This window comes from Trichosurus vulpecula, chromosome 1 (assembly GCF_011100635.1).
Source record: "Trichosurus vulpecula isolate mTriVul1 chromosome 1, mTriVul1.pri, whole genome shotgun sequence".
In the NCBI taxonomy this organism is placed as follows: Eukaryota; Metazoa; Chordata; class Mammalia; order Diprotodontia; family Phalangeridae; genus Trichosurus; species Trichosurus vulpecula.
The window spans coordinates 461,297,680-461,323,054 of NC_050573.1; the positions used below are offsets into that span (position 1 = coordinate 461,297,680).

At 37.5% G+C, this 25,375-nt stretch overlaps 1 protein-coding gene across 1 annotated transcript in view; it reads left to right on the top strand.

Moving 5' to 3' along the window:
- Positions 1–25,375, top strand: part of ADGRV1 (adhesion G protein-coupled receptor V1) — a 727,941-nt gene that overhangs the window by 63,693 nt on the left and 638,873 nt on the right. The window contains exons 18-23 of the mRNA XM_036763404.1: positions 674–800; positions 1,228–1,445; positions 5,278–6,021; positions 10,470–10,843; positions 19,950–20,126; positions 24,704–24,884. Coding sequence (XP_036619299.1) covers positions 674–800; positions 1,228–1,445; positions 5,278–6,021; positions 10,470–10,843; positions 19,950–20,126; positions 24,704–24,884 — 1,821 coding nt within the window. The remainder of the gene's footprint in view (positions 1–673; positions 801–1,227; positions 1,446–5,277; positions 6,022–10,469; positions 10,844–19,949; positions 20,127–24,703; positions 24,885–25,375) is intronic.

Below are 25,375 nucleotides of genomic sequence, written 5' to 3' on the forward strand. Positions count from 1 at the left end.
AGTAAGGTTTAGGAGGACTGAAAAGGTGGGAAGGTGCCCTTCATAAAGGACTTGGAAAGCCAAACAGAGGATTCTGTAGTTTATCTTAGCTGTGATAGGCAGCCACTGGAGTTTATTCAGTTGTGGGAGGTCTGTGTAATTTGTTAGATTTGGCTTTGGGAAGATCACTGTGATTGTTGAGTGGAGGATAAACTGGGGAGGGAGCAATATGAAGCAACAACATCAAACCAGAAAACTGTTGCAATAATGTGGGCATGAGTTGATAGGCCTGCACCAGATTGGTAGCAGTTTGAGAGGAGCAAAGAGGATGTATGGTAGAGGTATTACTTGGTAACTGATTAGATTGGGGTGGGGGTGAGAGTGAGTAGTCAAGGATGACCAGGAGGATGGTACTGTCCTTGACAATAACAGGGAAGTTAAGAGAGGGGAGGGTTTAGGGGGGTGGGAGATAATGAATTCAATTAAAAAATTAATGTCTCAAGGGAAAAAATGCAGCATTACTCATTTATCAAATGACACTTGTTGAAAATAGTTTCATTCTTGCAAATAGATTTAAATTTATGCAAATGATATGTTGAAATAAAATAAGTAAATATGACAGGATTTGAATGTAACAGAAAATGAACTTCTGGTATAGTCATTTGAAACTCTTCCTTTTTGTATTTGAAACTAGGTGACACAGTAGTATATAAATATGGGATAGCCACTGTTATTATTGAAGCTAATGATGATCCCAATGGTATTTTTTCTTTGGAGCTTGTGGACAAAGCAGTAGAAGAAGGAAAAACCAATGTATTTTGGTAAGTAAGCGTTAATTCTATTTCTATTCTCCTTTTAATATTTTTTAATCTAAAATATGTATGTTTTGCTCAGTCTCAGACTTTCTTGCCATTCAAGATTTTGAGTATGATGACTAGGAAAAATGTTTTACTTTACAACATAAAGCTACGGTATCTTACCTTAACCATGTTGTGGTTTTTGCATATGACATGACACGACACGACACGACAACATGACATGACACTTCCCTAACAAATTAGGTGAACCTTTTTCATGGTTGGCTGGAAAACTCTGAAAGATGGATGGTGAGTTGGAAAATAGGAAAATAGAAAAATGTCTATTTGAAGATTACAGAGGAAATCTATGTCTGTCTTTCTTACTCAATTTATGATCCATTACTTATGAACCTATTAAAAATGAGTCTTATTTGGTATGATTAATTTCCAGGATTTTGAGACACAGAGGACACTTTGGCAATGTTTCATTGATGTGGCAGTTGTTTGAGAATGATTCTGCTCTACAGCCTGGACAAGAGTTCTATGAAACTTCAGGAACGGTTATGTTCATGGATGGCGAAGTATCCAAACCAATAACTCTCCATGCTATTCCAGATAAAATTCCCGAGTTCAATGAATTTTATATTCTAAAGCTTGTGAACATTTCAGGTATGACTTCTCTCTAGATTTTCTTACTATTAACACTAGGATGCTATAGCTTATACTTAAACAGATACCCATAGAATATTAGATTTTGTTGTTGATGTTAAGAATATTCCATTGCATGTGCATGTACATACGTGTGTGTGTGTGTGTGTGTGTGTGTATGTATCAATGTTCTAGGTGCTGAGAGAGATACAAAGTTTATATGAGACAAGGACTCTTATCTTCCAGGAGTTTTAGTTGAGCAGGTGTGGGATGCAGATAACTAAAACATACAGTGATTCACATCATAAGGAATGTGCAAAGCCAAGAGCTCTAGGAGTTCCAAGGGGGAACATCTTGTTAGCACTACCGTCATCTTGATCAGCAAGCAAGTATCAATCACTTACTGTATGCCAAGTACTGTGTTAAGCACTGGGAGTGCAAAGAAAGGTAAAAATATAGTCATTGCCCTCAAGGAATTCACGTTATAATGGGAAAGATAACATGTAAAAACCAATGCGCATGCAAGATGTAGACAGGGTAAATAGGATGTAAGCTCAAAGGGAAGGAGTCTTCATATAGAAAGTACTTAAATGGGGGAAAATACTTTGCCATCATTCTAATCTCTCCTTAGAAGTTATATTTTCATATTTAATTTTGGGATTACAGCTTGTTTCAGAGTGTGTATAGAACTTATTTCTTTCAAGTCTTCCCATATGGCAAGAATGGGAAGGATTGGAACCAATATTAAGTGCCTGCTGTGTATAGAGCACTGTTTAGTGCCAAGGGAGGTACGGAGCTTATATAATATGTGGCCCTTGTTCTCAGTGAATGTATATTCTACTAGGGTGCTAAGGCAAAAATACATGTAACTATGTTAAATGGTACCATCAATAATAATTATGATCATTGAAATTTTTGTGGTGCTTTAAGTTCTGTAAAGCGCTTTATATGGATGATCTAGTTTGAGATATTTACAGCAGGCGTATACCCCCATTTTTCAGAGAGGAAACTAAGACTCAGAGAGGGCCAAGTAACTTCCCCATGGTCATTCAACTAGTAGCTGTAAGGGGCAGCATTTGAATTCATGTTCAAAATAAAGCGCTATATGAAGTCTAAAGTGGGGGGCGGAATATATTACTGATCAAAGGGATCATGGACAGCTTAGTGGAGAAGGTAGCATTTAAAAGATGTATAGGAATTTAACTAAGATGGGGAATAAGGACATTGTGGACCCAGGGAACATCAGGAGCAAATGTATTAAGGCTGGGCAGCTCAGAGTATGCTGAGGGGCAGAATTGTCCAGTTTATTTGGGTCTAGAGTGTGCTTCCGCACACATTATATGAGATAATGCTGGAAAAGCGGGTAGTACCTTATTATGGAGGATTTTGAATGCTAGACAAAAAGGAATTTATACTTTATTCATTGTAGAATTTGGATGTCATAGATTTGAGAAAAGGAGTGCCATGCATAAGGAAAATTATGATGGATTAAATGGTGGGAAGAGAGGATGCAGACAAGACATCTTGTTTGGAATTATGGCAGTGGCTTGGGCATTGGGTTACAAGGGCCTGTGCTAATGTGGTAGTGGGAATAGAAAGGAACAGATGTATGTGAGAGATGTGGAAAAGATGGAATTCGTAATTGATTGGATATGAAGAGGAGGGATCAGGTTAGGGTTAAACATAACAAGATTGTGAAGATTGGAGACTGGCTAAATGGTGGTGTTCTATGGTTCTGACCAAATTGGAAAGTTTCTTAAAGACAAAGCAATGAATTTAAAAATAATTTTCAACACTACTTAAATATGTGGATGGATCTGTAATTGCTCCAAGAGGTTATTCCTTCCATTAGTGCAGATCACCATGTCTTTATGCTTTCTCTCCTAAGAATTACAGCTGGATGTCCACTAAAGCCCCTACATCTTTTTCAGACACACTGTTGTCTCACTATGCATCCCTCATCTTGTGTTTGGGAAGTCCAGGTGTAAGGCCTTATTTTTGTCCCTATTAAATTTCCTCTTGATTCAGACCAAAGTTCTGGTTTGTTAAGATGTTTTTGAATCCTGACTCATTCATCTTGTGTGTTAGCCAGCCCTCTTAGCTCTCTTTTGTATTTATAGGCCCAACTGTTCTCCTTGATTTAATTTCCTTATGCTTTATTTCCCATTTCCTCACATAGAACTTTGGATCCTGAGGTGGCAAAGCCCAGTTGTAGTGGTTCTGTCATCTCTGATGATGGGAAGATATAACTACTTTTGCACATTGGTTACATTTCATATCTGCTTATTGTCGTCCTTCCAGTTTCATCTCCTGGGTTGCACTCTGCAGGCTCATCTGACGCTATTTTAAAAAAAATTTATTTATGTATTTATTTTTAGTTTACAACATTCGGTTCCACCAGCTTTTGAGTGTTAAATTTTCTCCCTCTCCTTCCCCTTCCCCTTCTCCAATATGGCATGCAATCTAATATAGGCTCTACATATACATTCATATTAAACATATTTTCATATTAGTCATGTTGTAAAGAAGAATTATAACCAGTGGAATGAACCATGAGAAAGAAGAAAGAAAACAAAACAAAAAAGAGAGATAGCAGATAGTATGCTTCGATCTACATTCAGACTCTGTAATTCTTTGTCTGGATGTGGATAGCACTTTCCATCATGAGCCTTTTGGAGTTGTCTTATAGCCTATCAAAGTTAGTCTATCAAAGTTAGTTATTGCACAATGTGGCTGTAATTGTGTACAGTGTTCTCTTGGTTCTGCTCTCCTCACTCGGCATCATTTCATATAAGTCTTTCCAGGTTTTTCTGAACTGACACTAGTTTTTGATGTTTTGCAATGCAGTATTGTTCACAGACGTTTATCCTAATCCACATAAATCCAACAAAAAGTCACTAAGCACCTACTGTGTGCAAGGTACTGTCCTAGCATTGGGATGCAAAAAAGTCTGGCAAATATTTGCAGCTCTCTAGAACCTTGCATTTTACTGGAGGGATATAACATGTAAACACATAAATATATGGATGATAATTTGAAAGAGGAGATAGCACTAACAACTAGGGATATCAGGAGAAACTTCTAATAAAAGGTGGCACATAAATGAAGCCTGGAAGGAAGATAGGGATTCTAAGAAGTGGAAGTCAGTCAGGATTACATTGCAGACATAAAAAATAACATGTACAAAGGTATCAAGTCAGGAAGTTAAATACTTTCTTTAGGGAATAGCAAGTTGGCCACAGAGTATGTCATTAAAGTGAGGGTAATACCATGCACTTATTCCAGAAAAGGAGACAGAAGGAAGCCTGGATGAAGAGCTAAGCTGAGAAGTTTATATTTTATGTTAGAGGCCATAGGTAGCCACTGAAGTTTCTTGAGCAGGGAAAACAACATCATCACAACTGTGGTTTAGAAAGATTATTTTTATATTCATGTGGAAGATAGGAGGCAGGAAAGATTGGAAGTTGGAAGTCTGATCAGTAGGTTGCTATAAGAGTCTAGCTGAGAGCTGATTAGGGCCTGAGCTATGGTGGTGATTTGCGTAAAGAATAGGGGAAGGAGGTAGAGTTTCAGCTCATGGTCAACCAGCACTATTTTCCCATTCCCTCTCCATTTTCCCTTTCCACTGTCTCTTGAAAATTCACAAAGACATTCTCAACTCTCTTTCCATTTGACTTTTTGTGTTTTCCCCCTTCCTATGGCATTTCTTTTATAGGTGACATTAGCCTTGTTAAACATGCATTTGTTTTTAACGTTAAAAATTATTCTTTTAAATAAACTCAAAATCTTCCATGTATGCAATATACTGATTTCAGATTCTGGATTCTTACTCATTTTGTATTCTCCCACACAGGCGGATCACCAGGTCCTGGTGGACAACTAGCAGAAACCAACCTCCATGTCACAGTAATGATTCCATTCAATGACGACCCCTTTGGAGTTTTTGTCTTGGACCCAGATTGCCAGGAACGGGAAGTAGCAGAAGACGTCCTTTCAGAAGATGATATGTCCTATATTACCAACTTCACTGTTTTGAGGCAACAAGGCACCTTTGGAGATGTACGAGTAGGCTGGGAAATACTGTCTAGTGAGTTCACTGCTGGATTACCTCCAATGATAGATATTTTATTGGTTGGAATTTTTCCCAACGCAGTGCAATCACAGCCACATAGGAGACGCCATCACAGTGGAACAGATGCTTTGTACTTCAGTGGGATGGAGGATGCATTTGGGACCATTAGTTCAAAGTACCATCCCACCAGGAATAACACAATTGCCAACTTTACATTTTCAGCTTGGGTGATCCCTAATGCCAATACAAATGGATTTATAGTAGAAAAGGATGATGGCAATGGAACCATGTACTATGGTGTGAGGATTCAAACAAATGCTTCTTATGTAACACTTATGCTTCATTACACTACCCTGGGTTCCAATGTTACTTATGTTGCCAAAACGACAGCCATGAAATACTTGGAAGAAAACATTTGGCTTCATCTTCTGATCATCCTGGATGATAGCATAATTGAATTCTACCTTGATGGAAATCCAATGCCCCGAGGATTAAAGAGCTTGAAAGGTGAAGCAATAGCTGATGGTGAGTGAAGTCTTCACAGCCAGTTCATTAGATTTGGAGTTATTTTAAGCTGGAAAATGTTAGAAAAAGTAAGTGTTAAGTTAAAAATGAATCACTTTTTTTAAGTTGCAGGTTTAGGAAAATCTACTCTATGGGCTACTTTGAAGAGGCATTCTTGTGTTTCAACTTAATTGTTTCCATTTTGAGGAATATTTGTGTCTGTATATTCTCACTTGGTGACCTTATCAGATACCATGGTTTTAATTATTATTTTTATTCCGATGACTCCCAAATCTAAGTCACCAACCTTAGTCTCTTTCCTGAGCTCTGGTCAACCATCACTAAGTGCTGATGGATTATTTCTAAGTTAGTGTTCTATAGGTCTCCCAAACTCAGTGTGTCCAAAGCAAAACTCATTATCTTTCTTTCCAAACCCATCATTCTCCTGAAATTCTCTATTTATGTCGAAGGCCCCACTTTCCTTCCAGGCACCCAGGTTCACAAACTCATTGTCATTCCCAACCCTACACACACACACACACACACACACACACACACACGCACATACACATGTATATTCTCCCCCCCCCCCCCCGCCCCACACCTGTTCAGTCATTTCAGAAAACCCCATTTAGGGTTTTCTTGGCAAAGATACTGGAGTGGTTTGACATTTCCTTCACTAGCTCCTTTTACAGATGAGGAAACTGAGGCAAACAGGGTTAAGTGACTTGCACAGCCAGTGTTTGTCAGAGGGGACTTGAGCTTGGGTCTTCTTTACTCTAGTGCTTCATTCTCCTTTCATTATGGCCTCTCTGGTAAATGAACAGTTAGGTAGGATGAGTAGATAAATATTTGTCCATATATATCTCTATTTGTATATATGTATTATTTTGAACAATAAACAAAGAAAAATATATTGAAATTACATTCTTTCTTAGCATGTTCTTCATATGACCTTAATTGATTTTCTTTCCATTTTTGATATTGAAGTACTCAATGTATACCTGTTTAGAATATGTGCAGTAAATTTCCTAATGCCCTTGGTGTGCCTTGGCAGAGGCTCGTGGTCTGCACTGGAGGAGGCAGTGCTTCCATTGATGCTTAGTTATGGCCTCCAGTACTAAGCGTTGCCACCTAAATGGAACTTTTCCTCCTCTGAAATTCTTTAGGTTCAATTCAGTCCATCTCAACAAATGTTTATTAAATGCTACTACCTAGGGCAAAGTCAGGGTGGTATGGTGGTTAGAGGGCCAGCCTTGGAGTTAGGAAGGCTTAGATTTGAATCCTGCCTTTAACATATTGTGGCCATAGGCAAGTTGCTTAATTTCTGAGTGTCCTTGGAAACTCTAAGACATAAATTGCTGACAGAGGTATGATTTGCACCAGTTAAAAGAGTCGCCACACTTGGATGAAATGAAATGAAATCACAGATGCAAACAAGAGTACAAGGAAGTATCTTACTACTCACTGGGTCAGTAACATTTTTCTTCTTTTATTTATTCAGTCAGTAAACATTTTTTTCAGGAGACAGTGTTACATAGGAGAGATACTAGTCTCAGAGTCAAGAAGGGTTTAAGTCCTACCCTTGACACGTACTGGTTGTACCTTGGACAAATCAAACCTCTTAGTGCCCCTACCTAAATTCTAAGGTTGAAGCTGCACAGCAGGTGCTCATCTACATTGGTAGATGGAATTTTAATATATCAATGAACTTATGGATCTGGAAAAAGATAACATCTCCATGAAAACATTTTTCTGGTTTCTTATCATGGGAATGAGGGGTAAAGAGAAGCAGGTTCTTCCAATATAAATGATATCTATTCATGCTTTTATCAAATTGGAAAAGGTTAAGGTCTGATAATGGTTTATCTTTTCACCAAGGAGAGTCTTGATGAATTTGGAGGGGCTTATTATTAGATTGACTACCCGGTGATAAACACTTTTGGGGGAGACCACCACAGATCCACAAGACCATTTACTGCGACAGTGGGAAATTATAGATCATTAAATTATTGAAGGAAGTCTTGTTAGAATGTGTGTGTATCCATATATATGTATGTATGTTCATATACATATATATTAACATATGTATGTCCTGTCTCCTCAAAAAGATTTTAAACTTAGTGATGGGAGCCATAGCTTATGCATTTATAACAAAAGCTGTTACATAGCTTATACATTTATACATTTATAACCAAGCTATTACATAGCTTATACATTTATAAGAAAAAAGGTTAGTGTAGGATAATGTCTGGGCCAGGCAGTTATCCACAGAACTAGGAAAGAAGGAAGGGAAAGGGACACAACTAAATTTTATGGCAAGATCATAAATTTAGGCTGTCTGGCCAATGAACTGGTAATGGCTTTTACTTCTCAAATGCCATAGGAAAATGAATGGGACTTACATTATAGGAAAACTGTCCATTTGGAGCCAGACGAATTAACTGAGTGGGAATTATGCTCATGTTCCACTGACAAAATGGGTTGACTTGCTTAGTCAACAGCTATAACTGTGGGCATGTTGCCAGTATGTTTATAAATTTCCAGATTATTGTGACTATTTAGAAGGAGGAAATTTAGTAGTGGTTTATAAAAATTTTACTACTGGGACAATTTTACTTATTTCCTTGGAAATTCACCTCAGAGGTTCCCTAGTATAAACATACTTTAGTTGAACCATTGTCTGTATTTTACAGGGGGGGGAGGCTGAGGCTGAGAGGCTAGATGACTTATCTAGGGTCACATTGCTGTTGAGTGTCTGAGTCAGGATTAAAATTCAGGTCTTTCTGCACTTTATCCTCAATACTACCTAGCAAATTGTATTTATTGACTAGCTGTGTGACCTTGGGCAGGTCACATAACCTGTCTTTGCCTCTGTTTCCTCATTGGTAAAATGGAGACCATAATAATGGCTACTTCCCAGGGTTGTTGTGAGGATTAAATGAGATAATAATTGTAAATCGCTCAGCACAGTTCCTGGCACATAGTAGCACTATAAAATTGTTAGCTTTATTATTACTCTTATTAAAGTTGTTGTTCACCCTTCATTCCTGAAGAGGACCCATGACGTCACTACTATGAGGTCTTGACTTGTGTATGAATTGAATTGGAGTGAGGCAAAGCTGATCAGAGTCAGCCTTACTTTTTCCCTTCGAGACTATTACTGTTGTCATTTCCTCATTTGGTGAATGTGAGCTGGCACCTCAAAGTTGTTTTAGTTTGAATCTCTTTGATGATTTTATATAGCTCATAGAGCTTTTGTAGCTCATAATGGGAAAGCACAGGCTAGGAAGACCTGAGTTCAAATTCTTTCTCTGACATTTACTGGATATATGACCCTGAGCAGGTCATTTAATCTCTCCGTGCTCTAAACAACTCTCTTAAGACTCGAAGTTGTAGAGAAGGTGACTACCTGCATTAGTAGAGGGAGTGTCCTCATCCAGGAGTTCTTTGTATTAATGAAATCAAAGTCTAGTCCCTTATTTCTAACCACTTTTGTTGCACAATATTAAAAAAATTATGTCACGAAGCACAGCTATCTTTTACCTAATAATTCCTTCTATTTGTTGATTTTAAAAGTTCATAATTGAGAAAATATTTGAGAAATATTATTGAGAAAAATATATAATTGAGAAAAAATATTTTTTCCATTTTCCCCACATCTCTAATAATTTCACTTAAAATTATTTTTCATCCCTAAATGTGGCTATTTATTGAATGCTTACTATTTTGAGGCATTGAATTAGGCACGGAAGGAAATACAAAGATTAAAAAAGAGAGGTCCCTGCCTTTACCTTAAAATCTAGTAGGAAACATACCCAGGATTAAAATGTCAGGCAGAGTAGGAAAGTGTGGTGATCCATACTAAGAGAGGACTCTGTGAATTTTGAGGATGAAAATAATACTTATATCTGCGAGGAAACAGATAAGGTTTCATAGGAAAAAAATGACCTTTACATTGGTCCTTGTTGGGTAGAGTTGGGTTTACTGGGTGGGGGAAAGAGGAAGGATAGGGATGCCTTCAGCAATTTTTGTCTTAAATAGGATCATAGAATTCAGAGCTAGAAGGGTCATGAGAGGTTATCTCTCCAACTGTGTCAAGACACAGGATTTAAACTTAGATTCTGATCCTGAATCTAGCACACTTTCCATTTTTCTTAGCTGGTTTTTTCATGGAAAAACACCATATTTTAAAAGGTCTTAATATACTTTAAAAAAAAGCTTAATTGATTCATCTTTAGTGAATACAAAATATATCCTTTGTAGAACTTTGAAGTATTGAAGAAGTTTAGTTAATACATCAGTTTTGGATATGTAAAAGATACGGCTTTTGCCATGTTATTTTTTCAGTTCAATGGTTCTATTTCACAAATCTGTCTTGTGATGTAAGAAGCTATTGATATAGCTGGTTTGTATTATGTTATATTTCTATTTTAAAATTAAATATTCACACTAATTTCTAATTTCAGGTCCTGGGATAATGAGAGTTGGTGCAGGGATGAATGGCAGTGATAAGTTTACAGGACTGATGCAAGATGTGAGGTTGTATGAGCGAAAATTAACCCCAGAAGAAATCTATGAACTTCATGCTACTCCAGCAAAGAATGATTTGTACCCTGTTTCTGGGTATCTAGAATACAGGCAAGGGGAAACCAATAAATCATTCATTGTTTCAGCGAAAGACGACGATGAAGAAGAAGGAGAAGAATTATTTATACTTAAGCTAGTTTCTGTACATGGTGGAGCTCGTATTTCCCAAGAAAATATCACAGCAAGATTAACGATACAAAAAAGTGACAATGCCAATGGATTGTTTGGCTTCACAGGAGCCTGTATACCAGAGGTAAGATGCTAAACACGGAGTACTAAGTGACAGTGACCATGGCTGATGGTGAATGCTCTTTAAGATTTCTTTCAGCTTCTAAGAGATAGAATTCCTCCCACATTAAGGTATCTCTGCTTTAACAAAGAAAGTTAAGAACTAGTTAGATTGGTGACTCATTATTTTTTTTTGGTACTCATCTTCTGATTTCATGGATATAGAGATCCCCCAACGAAGAACTTCCTCTACCAGTGCATATTGCCACCTTATCAGCAACTTAATCTTAGCTTCTGTTTGGCTTTTAAAGCCCTTCATTTCCTGGCCCCTTCCTACTTTTTCTAGTCTCCTTACACCTTTGTAACAACAGTGTTACTCGCAGCTGCTATGGCTGTGTAAGGCCAATAACACTAGCACACAGAAGTGATGCTAGGACAGGTTCTTCGATCTGCTTTTCTAAGGAAAGCAACTTTAAGGGGTTTATAGTCTCAATTTAATTAAACATATATATCATTCACTTAGTTTAGAGGGAAAAGTCAGTACCCTGAACTTCAGAGCAAATACAAACAGAAATTACAAACAGAGAAAATATAAAGAGATCAACAGACAGGTTTCTGTCTGACCATAGCAATGCATACATAGTTACCAGAAAAAGAAGCACCAGCATCTGGGTTTTCAAAGGTTGGGGGGCTCCTTAACGGCTACCCAGAGTCTCTACACCAACACTCTTCCAGTGAGTGTGCCCCCAAGGCAAAATGCCAACCTCATAGCACGTATACCCTGTTTAGGGCCCTTGGGCTTAGTGCCTACTTAGCAAAAGGGTGTGGGAAAAATCTTCAATCACTAGCACCACATCATATATATTGTTTCCAATCAATGTCTCTTGATTCAAACATAGGCAAGACTCAAAGGCGCTCGATTGCCTTAGTGCTGAGAAGCATTCCGAAACAAAAGACAACAAAGAAGTCCCATCCTGCTTGTCATTACAACCTAACACCCTCTCTCCCCCACGTACCCTATTATCCAGTGACAGTGGCCTTCTTGCCTGAAACACCCCATGTCCTTACTCCAAGCATTTTCACTGACTCCCCATCATGCTTGGCCCTCATTCTCTTCATTTCTGCCCCCTGGCTTCCCTGACTCCCTTTCTGTAGGAAGTCTTTCCTGCTCTCCCTGAATGGTGGTGCCTTCCCTCTGTTACAAGTTATCTCTACAAGTTATCCCCTCCATATCTTGTTTGTACATAGTGGTTTGCATGTTGTTTCCCCAATTAGATTGTGAACTTCTTGAGAGAAGGGACTGTTTATTGCCTTTCTTTGTATCCTCAGTAAATAGTCAATGCTTGATAAATGCCAGTTGACTGACTAACTGGCAGTTGCCCAGGGCATGCCCTGAGTCATGCAATCTTATGTTAGACATGCATCAGATGTGGGACTTGAACCCAGGCCTCCCTGCCTAAAGGCCAACTCTCTATCCTTTATGCCATATTTCTTGAATATGAATTAAATGCATGCACATTATTGAGCAAATGATCCTTTAGAGTCAGAATTGAGAATTAATGCATCTCACAGAATGAAATTAACTTCAAGGCACCACTTAATTTCTACTGACTTCTTGGGATCTTATAAGAATAAACAATTTATATATTGAGAGCTGATGTGAAAATGGGGTGATATTTATTTATTGCATTTACTACTAATAGTTGCCAAAGGGATGTAAAACATTGATATTTATCCGAGAGTTTTCAGATAAAACTACTTACTCAAGGATTAGCTAATAAGTTTCTGTAGCAATAGCAAATGCCATTCTTATCAGCCTTCGTGGCTAGTGTGAATTTACAGGGCCCTTTGCTGTTCTTCTTATCTGTCCTTTCTAAGTCTTCAGGGTCTCACTATAATCTTGTTGGTTTCCTGTTCAGTAACACGAGCCCCTTTGAAACAGTCTCACAGGTGTTATATGTGACAACAAAGGCCTGTGGAAGAACTCCAAGGACCTGAGAGGAGTTTTGACTCTGCCTTATCAACTTGATTCCAGCATGTTTCCTTTAATTATATATTCAAAAGATAATAAAGATTAAAAAACGAAGCTAAATTTTAAATTTTATAGATCATATATGCCCCACTCTACTGCAAATGGAGGGACAAGTATCAGTATAAAGTATACACTGATCTTTGTAATCTATTTATAGGGAAGGTAGTGAGAAATCTCCATGATGCCTCAAGTGTGGGACTAGAATTCTGGTCAGTCAGCAAACATTTATTAAGTGCCTACTATGTGTCAGACACCATGCTAGGTCCTGGGGATTCAAAGAAAGGCAAGAAGGCAATCCTTGCTCTCAAGGAGCTGATGGTCTAGTTGAGGAGACAACATACAGACAACTATGTACAAGCAAGTTATCTACAGGATGGAGATCGTCAACAGAGGGAAGACACTATAATGAAGGGGGAATAGAAATGTTTCCTGTAGAAGATGTTCTAGCAGGGATTTGAAGGAGGCCAGGGAAGCCAGGAGGCAGAGATGAGGAGTAAGAGAATTTGGGGTATTGGGGACTGCCAGAGAAAATGCTCAAAATGAGGAGAGGGATTGTCTTGCTTGGACTGAATAGTATGTGGGGGTTGGGCTGAGGATATAAGAAGACTGGAAAGGGGTATGTGTGTGGGGGAGAGTGATGGTAATAAAGGGGCTTAAATGCGAAACAAAGAATTTTATATTTGATCCTGGTAGTGATAGCGCTGGAGTTTATTGAGAAGGTGTGTGATATTGTCAGCTCTGAACTTTAGGAAAATCACTTTGACAGCTACATGGAGGACAGGGATTTGGAGTGAGGAGAGATTTGATGCAGGGAGAGTTGGCTGTTGCAATGGTCCAGGCATGAGGTGATAAGGGTCTGCCCCAGGGTAGTGGCAGTGTCAGAGAAAAAAAGGAGGCATATTCAAGATCTTAGGAAGGTAATATTGACAGGCCCTGGCAACAGATTGGATATGCAGGATGAGAGCAAGGGAGGAGTCACGGGTAACACCTAGGTCGCAAGCCTGGGCTAACAGGGGCTCCTCCAGAGTAGTGGGAGCTTTGGAGACTTCTCATTCTCTGGATAAAGTGTGGTACGGACTTTTGGTTTGGATTTGGATCATCATATCACTAGTGACTCTGATGTACATTTGAAAAAGAAAACTCTAATATTGGTACCTTTTATTTGGCTGGAATTTTAAAGGTGTCAGAAAACTTTCACATGCATTTTTAATTAATCCTTACAATATCCCTGTGAGGTAGAAAGGACAGACTTAATTATTCCCATTTTACAAATGATGTTACAAATTGATTCTTAGTGAAGTTGTGATGTGTTCAGTTACGCAGTACATAGTAGCACCTCCTGGGACTAAGTATTCTGAATATAACCCTAAGCCTATGCCATGGTCTTACCTAGGGGTGGGGAACAACCTGCAGCTTCGAGGCCATATGTGGCCCTCTGGGTCCTCGAGTGCTGCCCTTTGATTTAATCCAAACTTCATAATTCCTTGTTCTATGAAGTTTGGATTTGGTGAAAGGGCCTCAGGCTGTAGGTTCCCCGCCCCTGGTCTTGTCCATTTATATATGGACTGATTAACTGAAATTTCAAAGAGCGATATAGGCTAAGCAGAATAAACAGTTTAACAACAGAAAAACAAAAAACCCCAGCTGTGTCTAAGTGAAGACGAGTTCCTTTACTTTTCTTTGCTTTAAAAATCATCTCAGCAGTTTTCAAAATAGGCATAATTTTAAAATGGCTTTATTTAGCTGAAGGCAGAAATAGCTCAGCATCTGCATTTGGCCTAAATGGTTTTTCGAACTTGGCCAGGGTCTATAGAGCCATTTGAAAAAAGGCATTATTATCTACAACTAGCCAGGCTTCCCCATGTAGGTAATTGTGCCTATATTAATAAAGTTGTTATGAGAAGATGACATTTTTTTACATGTGACAGAAGTGGAATGAGTTTATATCATATGTTGCAAGAGTTATACAGATGTACATTGCATACATAGCAAGAGGAAAACTGTAGTGCAGTAGAAAGAGCACTTGATTTGAAGTACAGTGGCCAGTGTTTAAATCTCGACCCTGACGACACTATCTCTTTGACCTTGGGCAAGTCACTGAACATCTTTGGGACTCAGTTTTCCCATCTATAAAATGAAGAGGCTGGACTGGAATGCCTTGAAGGTCTCTTCTAGCTCTAAGTCTATGATCCTGTAGTCAGCTCATTGTGTGCATGAGACGCTGTAGGATAGAGGCAGCAGTTTTGGGTACTAAATCCTGCCCTGGTTCTTCTGCCAACTGACTCTACAATGCTGGACATCTTTAATCTCTTTAGCCTCAGCTGCCTTCTGTGTCAACTGTGGGAGTTGAGCCAGATGCTCTTTATGGTCCCTAATAGTGCTGTCATTCTGATTCTGAGATATGGAAGAACTTACTGAGAGAAAGAAATTGAATGCTGGAACTGGATTACAGTGGGGAGGAATTTGTGGAATTCTCATCCCTGGAAATGTTAAGAAAAGGATTAGCAACTCCTTTTTATCTTATCTAAAGGAGTGTAACCTTGTATCATGCTATGATATTTTTGTCTCATACTCAGAAAATAACAATGCCAGTCCTGTGGATTTTTTAAGAGACTACAATTTTGTCAACGTGAGAAATGTTTTCTGAAAATGTGTCCTTCCCTTCTTAGCTCTAAAGGTCTCACACAGATCATCTCACAGTGATGATCAGTGTTTATAAACTTCCTTTTATAGTCATTTGGCATGACCTAAACTGCCAATTAATCTAAGTTAAAAATAAAACATATTTTTGTTAAACAATTACATTATTTTGAATATTTAATGCATTCTGCTTTAGAATGATGTGCATGTGCATGCGTGTGGAAAGTCTTTTGTGATTTTCAACTCCCATACCAGGCCTGGAGTCAGAAAGACATGAGTTCAAATTTAGCCTCAAACACTTACTAGTTATGTGACCCTGGGCAGGTCACTTAACCCTGTTTGTCTCAGTTTTCTCATCTATAAAATGAACTGGAGAAGGAAATGGCAAACCACTCCAGTATCTTTGCCAGGGAAACCCCAAATGGGGTCATGAATATTTGGAAACAACTGAGCAACAAAAAGCCTCCCTGCATTGTAAGGTCTTTTCTAGAACTGCTGGTCCCCTCCAGTTAATTGGCTATTTGGCTGACAGGCCTTTTCTCCTATTGCCATTTTTCACTCTGCTCTATTTTTTCTGTCATATTTCAGAGCCTAAACTTTCTACTTTAATGTACTTATTTTACCAAAGTATAGCTATGTATTTAAGTGCCTGTAAATGACTGGGATTTATTGCTTGTTGTATCAGTTTTAGTCTGTTTAAGTGACACTGGTCTAAAGAATTAAAGTATGGAAATTCATGATTTAAAAAATACATTACTGTAACAAAATTTTACATTTTGAGAATATCCTTATGAGAATGAGAACTTTAGTTTGAATTGTAATTGCTTTTAAGTGCCTACCATATGTTATGTTAATAGATTCTTTTCTGTGTAAGTGCTATTGATACACTCTGATATCACAGACCATCACCCAAGCATGAAACTAAATTAAAAATTCATGGGATATGCTAATTCTTTAGCATTCATCTTCTATTTCAGCAAGGAAAGATTATTCACAGATAAGAATAGTTAATTTTTTTCTAGAAAAAAAGTTCTAATAATTTTTACCCATGTTCGTCCTTCCTTTTGTTGTATCCCTGCTGATTTAGAAAAGGCCTTGCAAATGCTGAAATCCCAAGAGACATCAGGACTGTGTATCATTCAATTCTTTGAGAATTTGGATGATTATAATTCTGCAACTTGTTCTGTAGGATTATAGTTGGAAAAAAATGTTAGAAGTAGTTTTGTCTGGTGGATTCATTTTACAGATGAAGAGACTGAGGCCTGGAGTAGGTTGTTCACACAGATAATAAACCCAGGCCCTTTGACTTGAGGTGAAGTTCTGTTTCTTTTGTGCTACACTATATCAAATGGCCTAAATGTTCATCTGTACCACATTTTAAACTAAATTACAACCTAACAGTAGAGGAAAAAAGTTTAATATTCCATCTTCTATTTCAAATTTTTATTTGATAAAGATATATTCCCTACAGCTTTTTCTCCAGGAGTCGAACTCTCCTGAACTCTTCTAAAGCTTACTTTTCTGGAAGCCCTGTTTCAGATTTAGTTGACTTTGGAATTTCGATATATAATACATATACGAATGAGCCTGTTAATTGCTTCTTAAGGATGGTTTTAGCTTTTAATAAAATCTTTCAATAGTAAACTTTGGGTTATAAAAATTTTGCTGATATGAAAATGACAAAAATAACCCCAATTCTGGGATCTGTCATTTAATCAACAAGCATTTATTTGGTGCCTACTGTGTGCAAGGCAAGGCACTGGGGATACAGAGAGAAAAGTGAAAAAAGGGTCTCTGGCCCTTCTTACTTTCTACTGTGCCCAAAGAAGAATTTCACAGCCATTGTGTGTAGGCCTATAATTTCATTTTCATTCCCCGTTAGCTCTTTGGTGTAGAATAGTAAAAAAGAAAGAGCCCTGACCAGTCAGAAAATGGGTTCAAATCCATCCTCTGACATTTATTATCCATGTAACCATGGCACACATCATTCAGTTACTCCAGGCCTCAGGTTTCTCATCTGTAAAATAAGGCTAATATTCACAATACATACTTTAGAGGAAAGAAATATGCTTAGTAATCCTTAAAGTGCTACAGAAATATAGGCTGTTATTATTTGTGTTCTTATAGTATGTGTCTTTGGTATTGAAAAGTGTCAGAGCTGATAAATCATATGTAGATTGGAGAAATGTTACTACTTCTTGAAAATCTGGATTGTAAGACTTTTTTTTTAATAACAGGATTTAAATTCACAGACCTGCTGAGTTTTTGTAATATATATAATGGATTCACAAGGGTTAAAACAACATGCTCCTGTATTCTGAATGGTATTTAATAAAAATGTGTAGATTTCTGAATATCTCAGGCTCCCCTACAGAATTATCTTTTGGCCAACACAATTTTTTGTCTCCATTAATTACTACTGATACCATTTGAGCATGTGGATACTGCCTAGCCTGACCTTGTGAGGGGAGTCTTGGGAGTACTCCAGAAAAACTTACTTTTAGACTGTTTTTTGACTTAGTGTAGGTTGGGATAGTTATAGAAGCCGAACATAGTAGATTAGCACCAGGGGAGTGGGTCTTTGTAGAAAGGATGGTAATTGGGTTCTATTCTTCCCCCTGTTTTGGATATAGAGGGAAGGAAAGAAGGTAGGAAATGGGTGGGATACTGTAGCACTTGGTGTTTTATTTTGTCACGATCTGTGTAGTGAGGGAAGACCAGACTTTGTTTACCAATGCAGATCAGCAGCTGTTCTGTATATTTTAGAGATATACATCCAGCATTGGTAAGTTCAGTAACCTTCTCAGGGTCACATTACAGGTCTGCCTGTAGCAGAGGCAAGACTTGAACACAAGTCTTCAAGAGTCAAGGCCAGGACATCTCTCTCTTCATTCAAGAATATGAAAATTAGGGAAAGTTAGAGAATATAAAATAAAGAATACAGTGTTTGTGTTCTGGGTGGAGGGAATAAATTTCATCTATTTCCCCCCTTTCACCTGACTGATTACTTCCTCTTTCTATTGCTGAACATTTTCATGTGAAGTTTGGTACTGAGGGTTGGGTTTCACAATCATTTGACTCTGCTTTTACTACAATTTTTTTTCAGGTCAAAATTGGTGGAGCCAGTTAACCTACTATTTATGGAAGAGCTATTCAGCTTTCTAGTTTAATCATTTTGTAGAACTGAATAGAGTACATCCTGGAATAACCACATTAATTACATTTTAATGATTTATAAGAAGGCATATCTAAGATTTAAGTCAATCTCTAAAATTGTTCAAAATGAGGCTTACACATTTCAGCTATACAAACCAAAGTAATATGTTTAAAATAGAAGAAATCTTAAAGTATAGTTTAAATAGAGGGTAGATAAGTATTTATTAAGTGGCTACTTAACTAATAAGCTTTGTTCTAGGCAGTATAAAGGATACAAAGGAGAATAAGGTATCATTCTTATGTTTAATCTCCTACAAAGCAGGAATACTTGAAAAGTTAAATAATAGCCTAACCATTGGCTGCATAAGACAGTAAAATTAGTTTTTAACAATATTAACAAATTGTAATGAAATCTAGATATTATAGCAGTACTTTTCAGAGGCCATAACTTCTGTTAACATCCAGATATTTGTGATTTTCTTCCTGTTACTTCTCCCCTGCATATTCTAAATAGGCAGCTAGGCAGTACGGTGAATAGAATGCTGGACCTGGTGTCAGGAAGACCCCAGACACTTCCTAGCTGTGTGGTCATGGGCGAGTCATTTAACCTCTATTTCCCTCAGTTTCCTCATCTATAGAATAGAGATAATAGGAACTTCTACCTCCCAGAGTTGTTGTGAGGGTCAAATAAACTAATAACTGCAAAGCATTTAGCACCGTGCCTGTGAGCACTCTATAAACATAGCTAATATTGTATAATATTAATTAATATTGTATTCACCAAGGCAGAGGGATGCTGTAGCTTCCTTAATAGACTCTTGTCCTTGGAATCATTAAGGGCTGGGTTAAAGCCCCATCTTTGAATCGTACTTTCCACGTGACCTTAGGCACATAGTATCCCCGGACAACTCTCTTTTCTCAACACGACATAAACTGCATAGGAGATGCTGGTGTGTATTGGTAGAGGAAAGTCCTCATTAAGAGCTCCCTACCGTGATGAAATCACAGGTTCCATTAAAAAAAATTCACTACGGGTGGGTATACATGAATCTATATAAATTACTATGTGAATCAGTATGTAAAGTATCTGTAAAAAATAGCATTCTATCCAAAGTATACCATTTCTGGCACAGAATATATGTGTCTATGTACCATTTTCTAAATAGGTAGCAGAAAATTGCTGAATTTTAATAAGAAGGTGGAGATTTTATGACAATTTCCTGATTTTCTTACACGTAATAATAACCTTTACTGAGTGATTGGGATCAGTGTTTATCTAAAAATAATTTTCATTTAATTTCAGATAGCAGAGGAAGGGTCCACCATTTCCTGTGTCATTGAGAGAACCCGGGGAGCCCTGGATTATGTGCATGTTTTTTACACCATCTCACAGATCGATTCCACTGGCATTAATTACATCGTTGATGATTTTGCTAATGCCAGTGGAACTATCACATTCCTCCCTTGGCAGAGATCAGAGGTAAACCCTACCTTCTCTTATTAATGTTAATTATTTGTTTCTTTGAAAGTCTCCCGGAATGTAATTTTCCAGTGTACATATTCTTTAATGCAGTTCTGTGGCTTATTATTTCAGAGCTTAAGGACTTTAACAATATGAATATGATTTAAAACAATGTGGGTTTATGTTCATGTGTATGTTGGGGGGGGCAGAAGGCATAAGGAAACCCACTCCCTTTTGGATTTTCGTATGAAAGAAAAGGATAAGGCTATGAAATTTATTTGGGTCTATTAGTTCCCATTTCTTCTTTTTCAAACCAAATGAACTAGCGTATGTGAAGTGCTTTGAAAACCTTAAAACATGTTGAGTACCAGTACAACTACATGTCATATGGCTTTCAAAGATATTTTATGGTTGGGTACACAGCTGTTTCTCTTTTCTTAAAATTTGACTTCTGAAATTCATGAGTTGAGAATAGAAAATATACTTATCATCTGATACTGTTATTTATACTTCCACATCAAACTTTTCAATGGTATCATCCTTCTTTTTTGTTTAAAAGTAAGTTTCAGTGTTTAGAGTATCCTATCGAATGGACTAATCTTTTGAAGAATTATTTCTAAATATCATATTTGTCAATATGGTATTTCCATCCTTTTACTTGCTAAAATAGGAAGTACTGGGGACATAGAGAAGGTGGGAATTTATATAGTGATATTACTTTGGTAACAGTGAACAATGGCAGCTACTAAAATTGGGGGAAAATTCTTCCCAAGTAAACTAGTAAAATAAAAGCCCCCTTTAGAGCAACATCTCTGGAGAGTGACCTCTTCTACCACAGAAATACTTCGAAAACCCGGCCAGAAGCCCGTGGACAATAGAGCAGTGGGAAAGAGAGCCATCATCAAAGCCCTTGTAGGCATAGGCAAATAAGCCCACAGCCTCCCAGCAGAGGCCCACATGGCCTGTAAACTTATGTGTCCAGAGGCACTGAAAGCAGGAGGCTCCCCCACCCCCACTCAGAAAATCCTAGGATGGTTGGAAAGGCCCAGGATGGGGACCTCACAGGCTCCAGAAAGTGGCTTAACCAGGGTATTGATGCTGTACTCAGACAGAAATACTCCAGTGCCTGGGACTCCTAAATGCTTAGCCTTTGATACTGCGATGTTGTAGAAGTCTCTGAAGATCTTGCACTCTGAATGCTAAAGATTCAGGGTGGGGGGTCCTAACCCCAGGAGGTAGGGGTCGGCACACGAACCGACCCAGGAAGAACCAAAATAGGACTGACAATTGCTCCCAAAAGTACACCAGGGTAGAGTCTGGTCCTGGCCCAAAGCACTAATTTGGGAAATAAAGCTAGAGAAATGAGTAAACCAAAGAAAATAACAACCAGTATTAAAAGTTATTGTAGCTCTAGAGATCCTTTTCTCTCTTCCCAAAAAGAAGAGAATGAATCTGTATTGCAAAAAGACTCAAAGAAAAAAATAGACTTCCCACAATTACTACGTAAATACCCAGAAGATACGAAGCAAGAGATTTTTTAAAAAATGAAATACAAACTTTGGAGGAAATTGGAAATTGGAAGGATGATTAAGTTTAGAAGAGAAAGTGGTAAATCTTATCTAAGAAATGGGCTCCCTGAAAACTAGAATAGACCAAACAAAACTCAATGACTCCCTAAGAGAACAAGGATTATTAGAATAAGATCAAAAGTTTGAAAAAATAGAAGAAAATGTAAGGTGCCATATAAAAAACAACTGCCTTGGAAAAGAGATCATGGAGAGATAATTTAATAAATTGCACATCCTGAAAACCATGATTAAAAAAAAAAACTAAACACTGTATTTCAGAAATCATAAAAGTCACATATATGTATGTATGATTATGACTATATATGTAAACTACTCATACTTATTAGAACCTGACGGCAAAGTATAGAAAGGATCCACCTCCTGAGAGAAACCCGAAAAGGAAGGGTCCCAGGAATGTTATAATGCAAATTCATAACTCCTAAGTCCAAGGAAAAATACTGCAGGCATCCAGAAAGAAGCAATTCAAGTTCAAGGAGCCACAATTATGATCACACGAGATCCGTCCACTTCTGTAAATTAGAGGAGAAGACTTGGGCTTATATTTGAAGTGGTATCCACCTCCTCAAAGACTAAAGCAATTTCTAAGAAAATATCTGCTGTTTCTGCAAGTCTCCCCCCTGGTCCCTTACTGTTAACAGATGCTTTAATATACTCTGCTACTTCTTTACCCAAAAGTTTCTGGTTCCCAGTGTTTTGAGTTAGCCACAAAGAGACCAAATATTAGTAAGAGATAAATACAAATGTAAATTAAGGAAAAGAACCGAATCTTTCTCTAAATACAAGGAATTTTCCTAACTAGGGGTTTGGAGCAGTAATGATGACATTCTTAACTTTTCATTTAAGATAAACTCCCTAAAGCAGCAGGTGAGGGTACACCATGGAGTGGTGGATAATTATATTGTCCCTCGGCTAAAAATTAGCTAATTATTGTGACAGTATATTACAGTAGAAGTTACCAGAGCTTGCTCTGCTGGCATCCCATGATGAGGTATCAGAAAAAGATGTTTGTGGAAGAAGTTTTCTTTTTCCTCCTGGCATGGGCCAAAACATAGTTTCATTTGGGAAAAATATACTACTTAAAATTATGTCCCTCATGTATTTAAATAGTTTTCTTATTTATTTTTCCATATATTATTTGTGGTATCATTGTGCCTACAGTTATTGGCCTCAGCCCCATTTAAAACAGTTACTCTTTTTGGCTACATGGTGGCCACTAACCAACATCCCCACCAGCAGTATTACCTGACTAAACTGAAGATCACTTTTATGTTATAATAATCTTAAATAAACAGTAATGGATTATCACAAGCAACAGATATTCATTGAGTGCCTGTTCTTTGTAAGAAACTATGCCAAGCACTGTGGACAAGCTAACACTTAGAATTACATGTAAGCTCCAACTCTTTCCTAACCACCTTTCTCAAAAGATTAGGAGCCCAAAATGTATATTTATAATAAAGAGAACAAGTCTACAGTTGAAACAGTTCATAGAATTTTCATACTGATGAAGACACAAATTTGGTCATATGGACCATATGAGTAATTTACAAGGAATACAAGCAGATTGTTCCAGGGAATATTAGCCAATGTAAATAAAAATAACTGATCTTTACTAAATTATTGCAAATTGAGGTTTTCAAAGCTTGTTATGGTATTTCATCATCACAGTAGTTCCATAAGGTAAGTATAACATGTATTATGATACCCATTTTACAGATAAGAAAACCAAACCTGAGAGTTATAGTTCAGAATTAACAGATGGAACATTGGAAGAAGTAAACCCCAAACTCAAATTAAATGATACTTTATTTCATACAAATAACACAGGGTTCATTATTATTTTCAATAACAAATATATTAATTACCCTCCTTTAATATTAATCTATCCCTCTTGCTACTCTCATTCATCGCCCAATTAAGCACATTTAAAAAATCTCTCAAAAGATGCCTACATAGTCCAGCATAACAAATTCTTACATTAGGCCCCTATGGTCCTTTCTAACTCTAAAGTTGTATGAAGCAACCACCAGGTTCATAAATATGAATACATTAAAATTTACATGAAACAATAAATTAAAACTTTAAGAAAACTCCCTAGAGAAACTGACAGGGCTTATCAATACTTTAAACAATACAATTTTATATTATCACATACAACTACGTAATTAATTCTCGTAAAAGGCAATTGCAGAGGACTTAAACATTTATGAAATGTACATCCAGAATTAACGTCAAATTTTAAAAAACAGTTTGTAGCTTTAAGAGGAGTTTTCTGTATCTGGCTCCAGTCCATTTGTGCTAACATGTTACATGCCTACTGTGTGTGATCCACTGCAAGCTCTCTGATATTCCCTCAGAAATATAAAACTTCAGTCTTGCCTTAGCGCCTTCATGCTCATGTCCCATCCCCCTTTGGACCTGCTCTTATTCTTTACAGGTTTGCCTAGAAGAAAACTGTTTGAGAGTTGCTAGATTTGTAACCTGTAATAATTATACTAGAGATGATGATGATCCTAAAAATAATAACTAAAATTTACAGAGTGCTTTACAAATACTATTACTCAGCGGATACAACAGTTCTGTGAGGGAGGTGCTGTCCCTGTTTTACAGGTCAGGAAACTAAGGCAGACATGAGTTAAGTGACTTGCTTAGGGGTCACATGGCTAGTGAGTGTCTAAGGGAACATTTACATTCAGGTCTTCCTGAATGCAAATCCCAGGCTCTCTCCACTGTGGTACCTGGTGGTACCCAGTTTGGTAACACGTACTGAACAACCTACCATTTTTGGACAGATTATACTTTGCCCCATGTTATTATTTGAGGTATTTAATTAAGAGACCAAGGTTGCACGTATATTTAAACACCGAATACAAACCTTTTGGAGTAGAAATGAGTCGCAATTATAAGTAACTAAAAAAATTAAGTGTGGTTTAAAGGATACTTCTTTTTCTGTGGGGAGTAATATCCATGTTTCCTAACCTAACATCTGACTTTTTATAATTCTAGGTTTTGAATCTCTATGTTATTGATGATGATATCCCAGAGCTTAATGAGTATTTCAGGGTGACACTGGTCTCTGCGATTCCTGGAGATGGGAAAATAGGTTCAACACCAACTAGCGGAGCAAGCATAGATGTTGAAAAGGAAACGACCGATGTCACCATCAAAGCCTCTGACCATCCATATGGTAGTACCTTTGTCAGAAATCACCCTTTGTCGTATGTTTGGGCTTCAGATTTGTCAAATAGAGAAAATGAAGCTTTGATAAATGACAGATAAGTGACAGACTGATTTGGACATTCAGCACTTAAGCTTCTTATTTGAATGCCATCTTTTACATGAACAGCTATAAAGCTACGTTCCTGTATTATAGAAATATATCACATGCATATAAACATAAAATTATAATTAAACTTTTAAAAACTGGATTTTTAAAAATTTAGATTATCTGAAGATACTACTTTCCTTTCTACTTCTGTTTAGTATCCCTTCCTTTGTGTGTAGCCTCTAGCAGTAACAAGAAGTGAAGGTCTTTTAGAGACCCTTATAAGGAGTCTCTTATTATAGCTCTTCAGTAACTAAAGAAGTTTCTTGTATCATCCTCTGGGAGTGTGTTAGCCTGGTCATGGACAACAAAGCAAGAAAGAAGATTGGGGTCAGGGGGTAGGATGATGATAG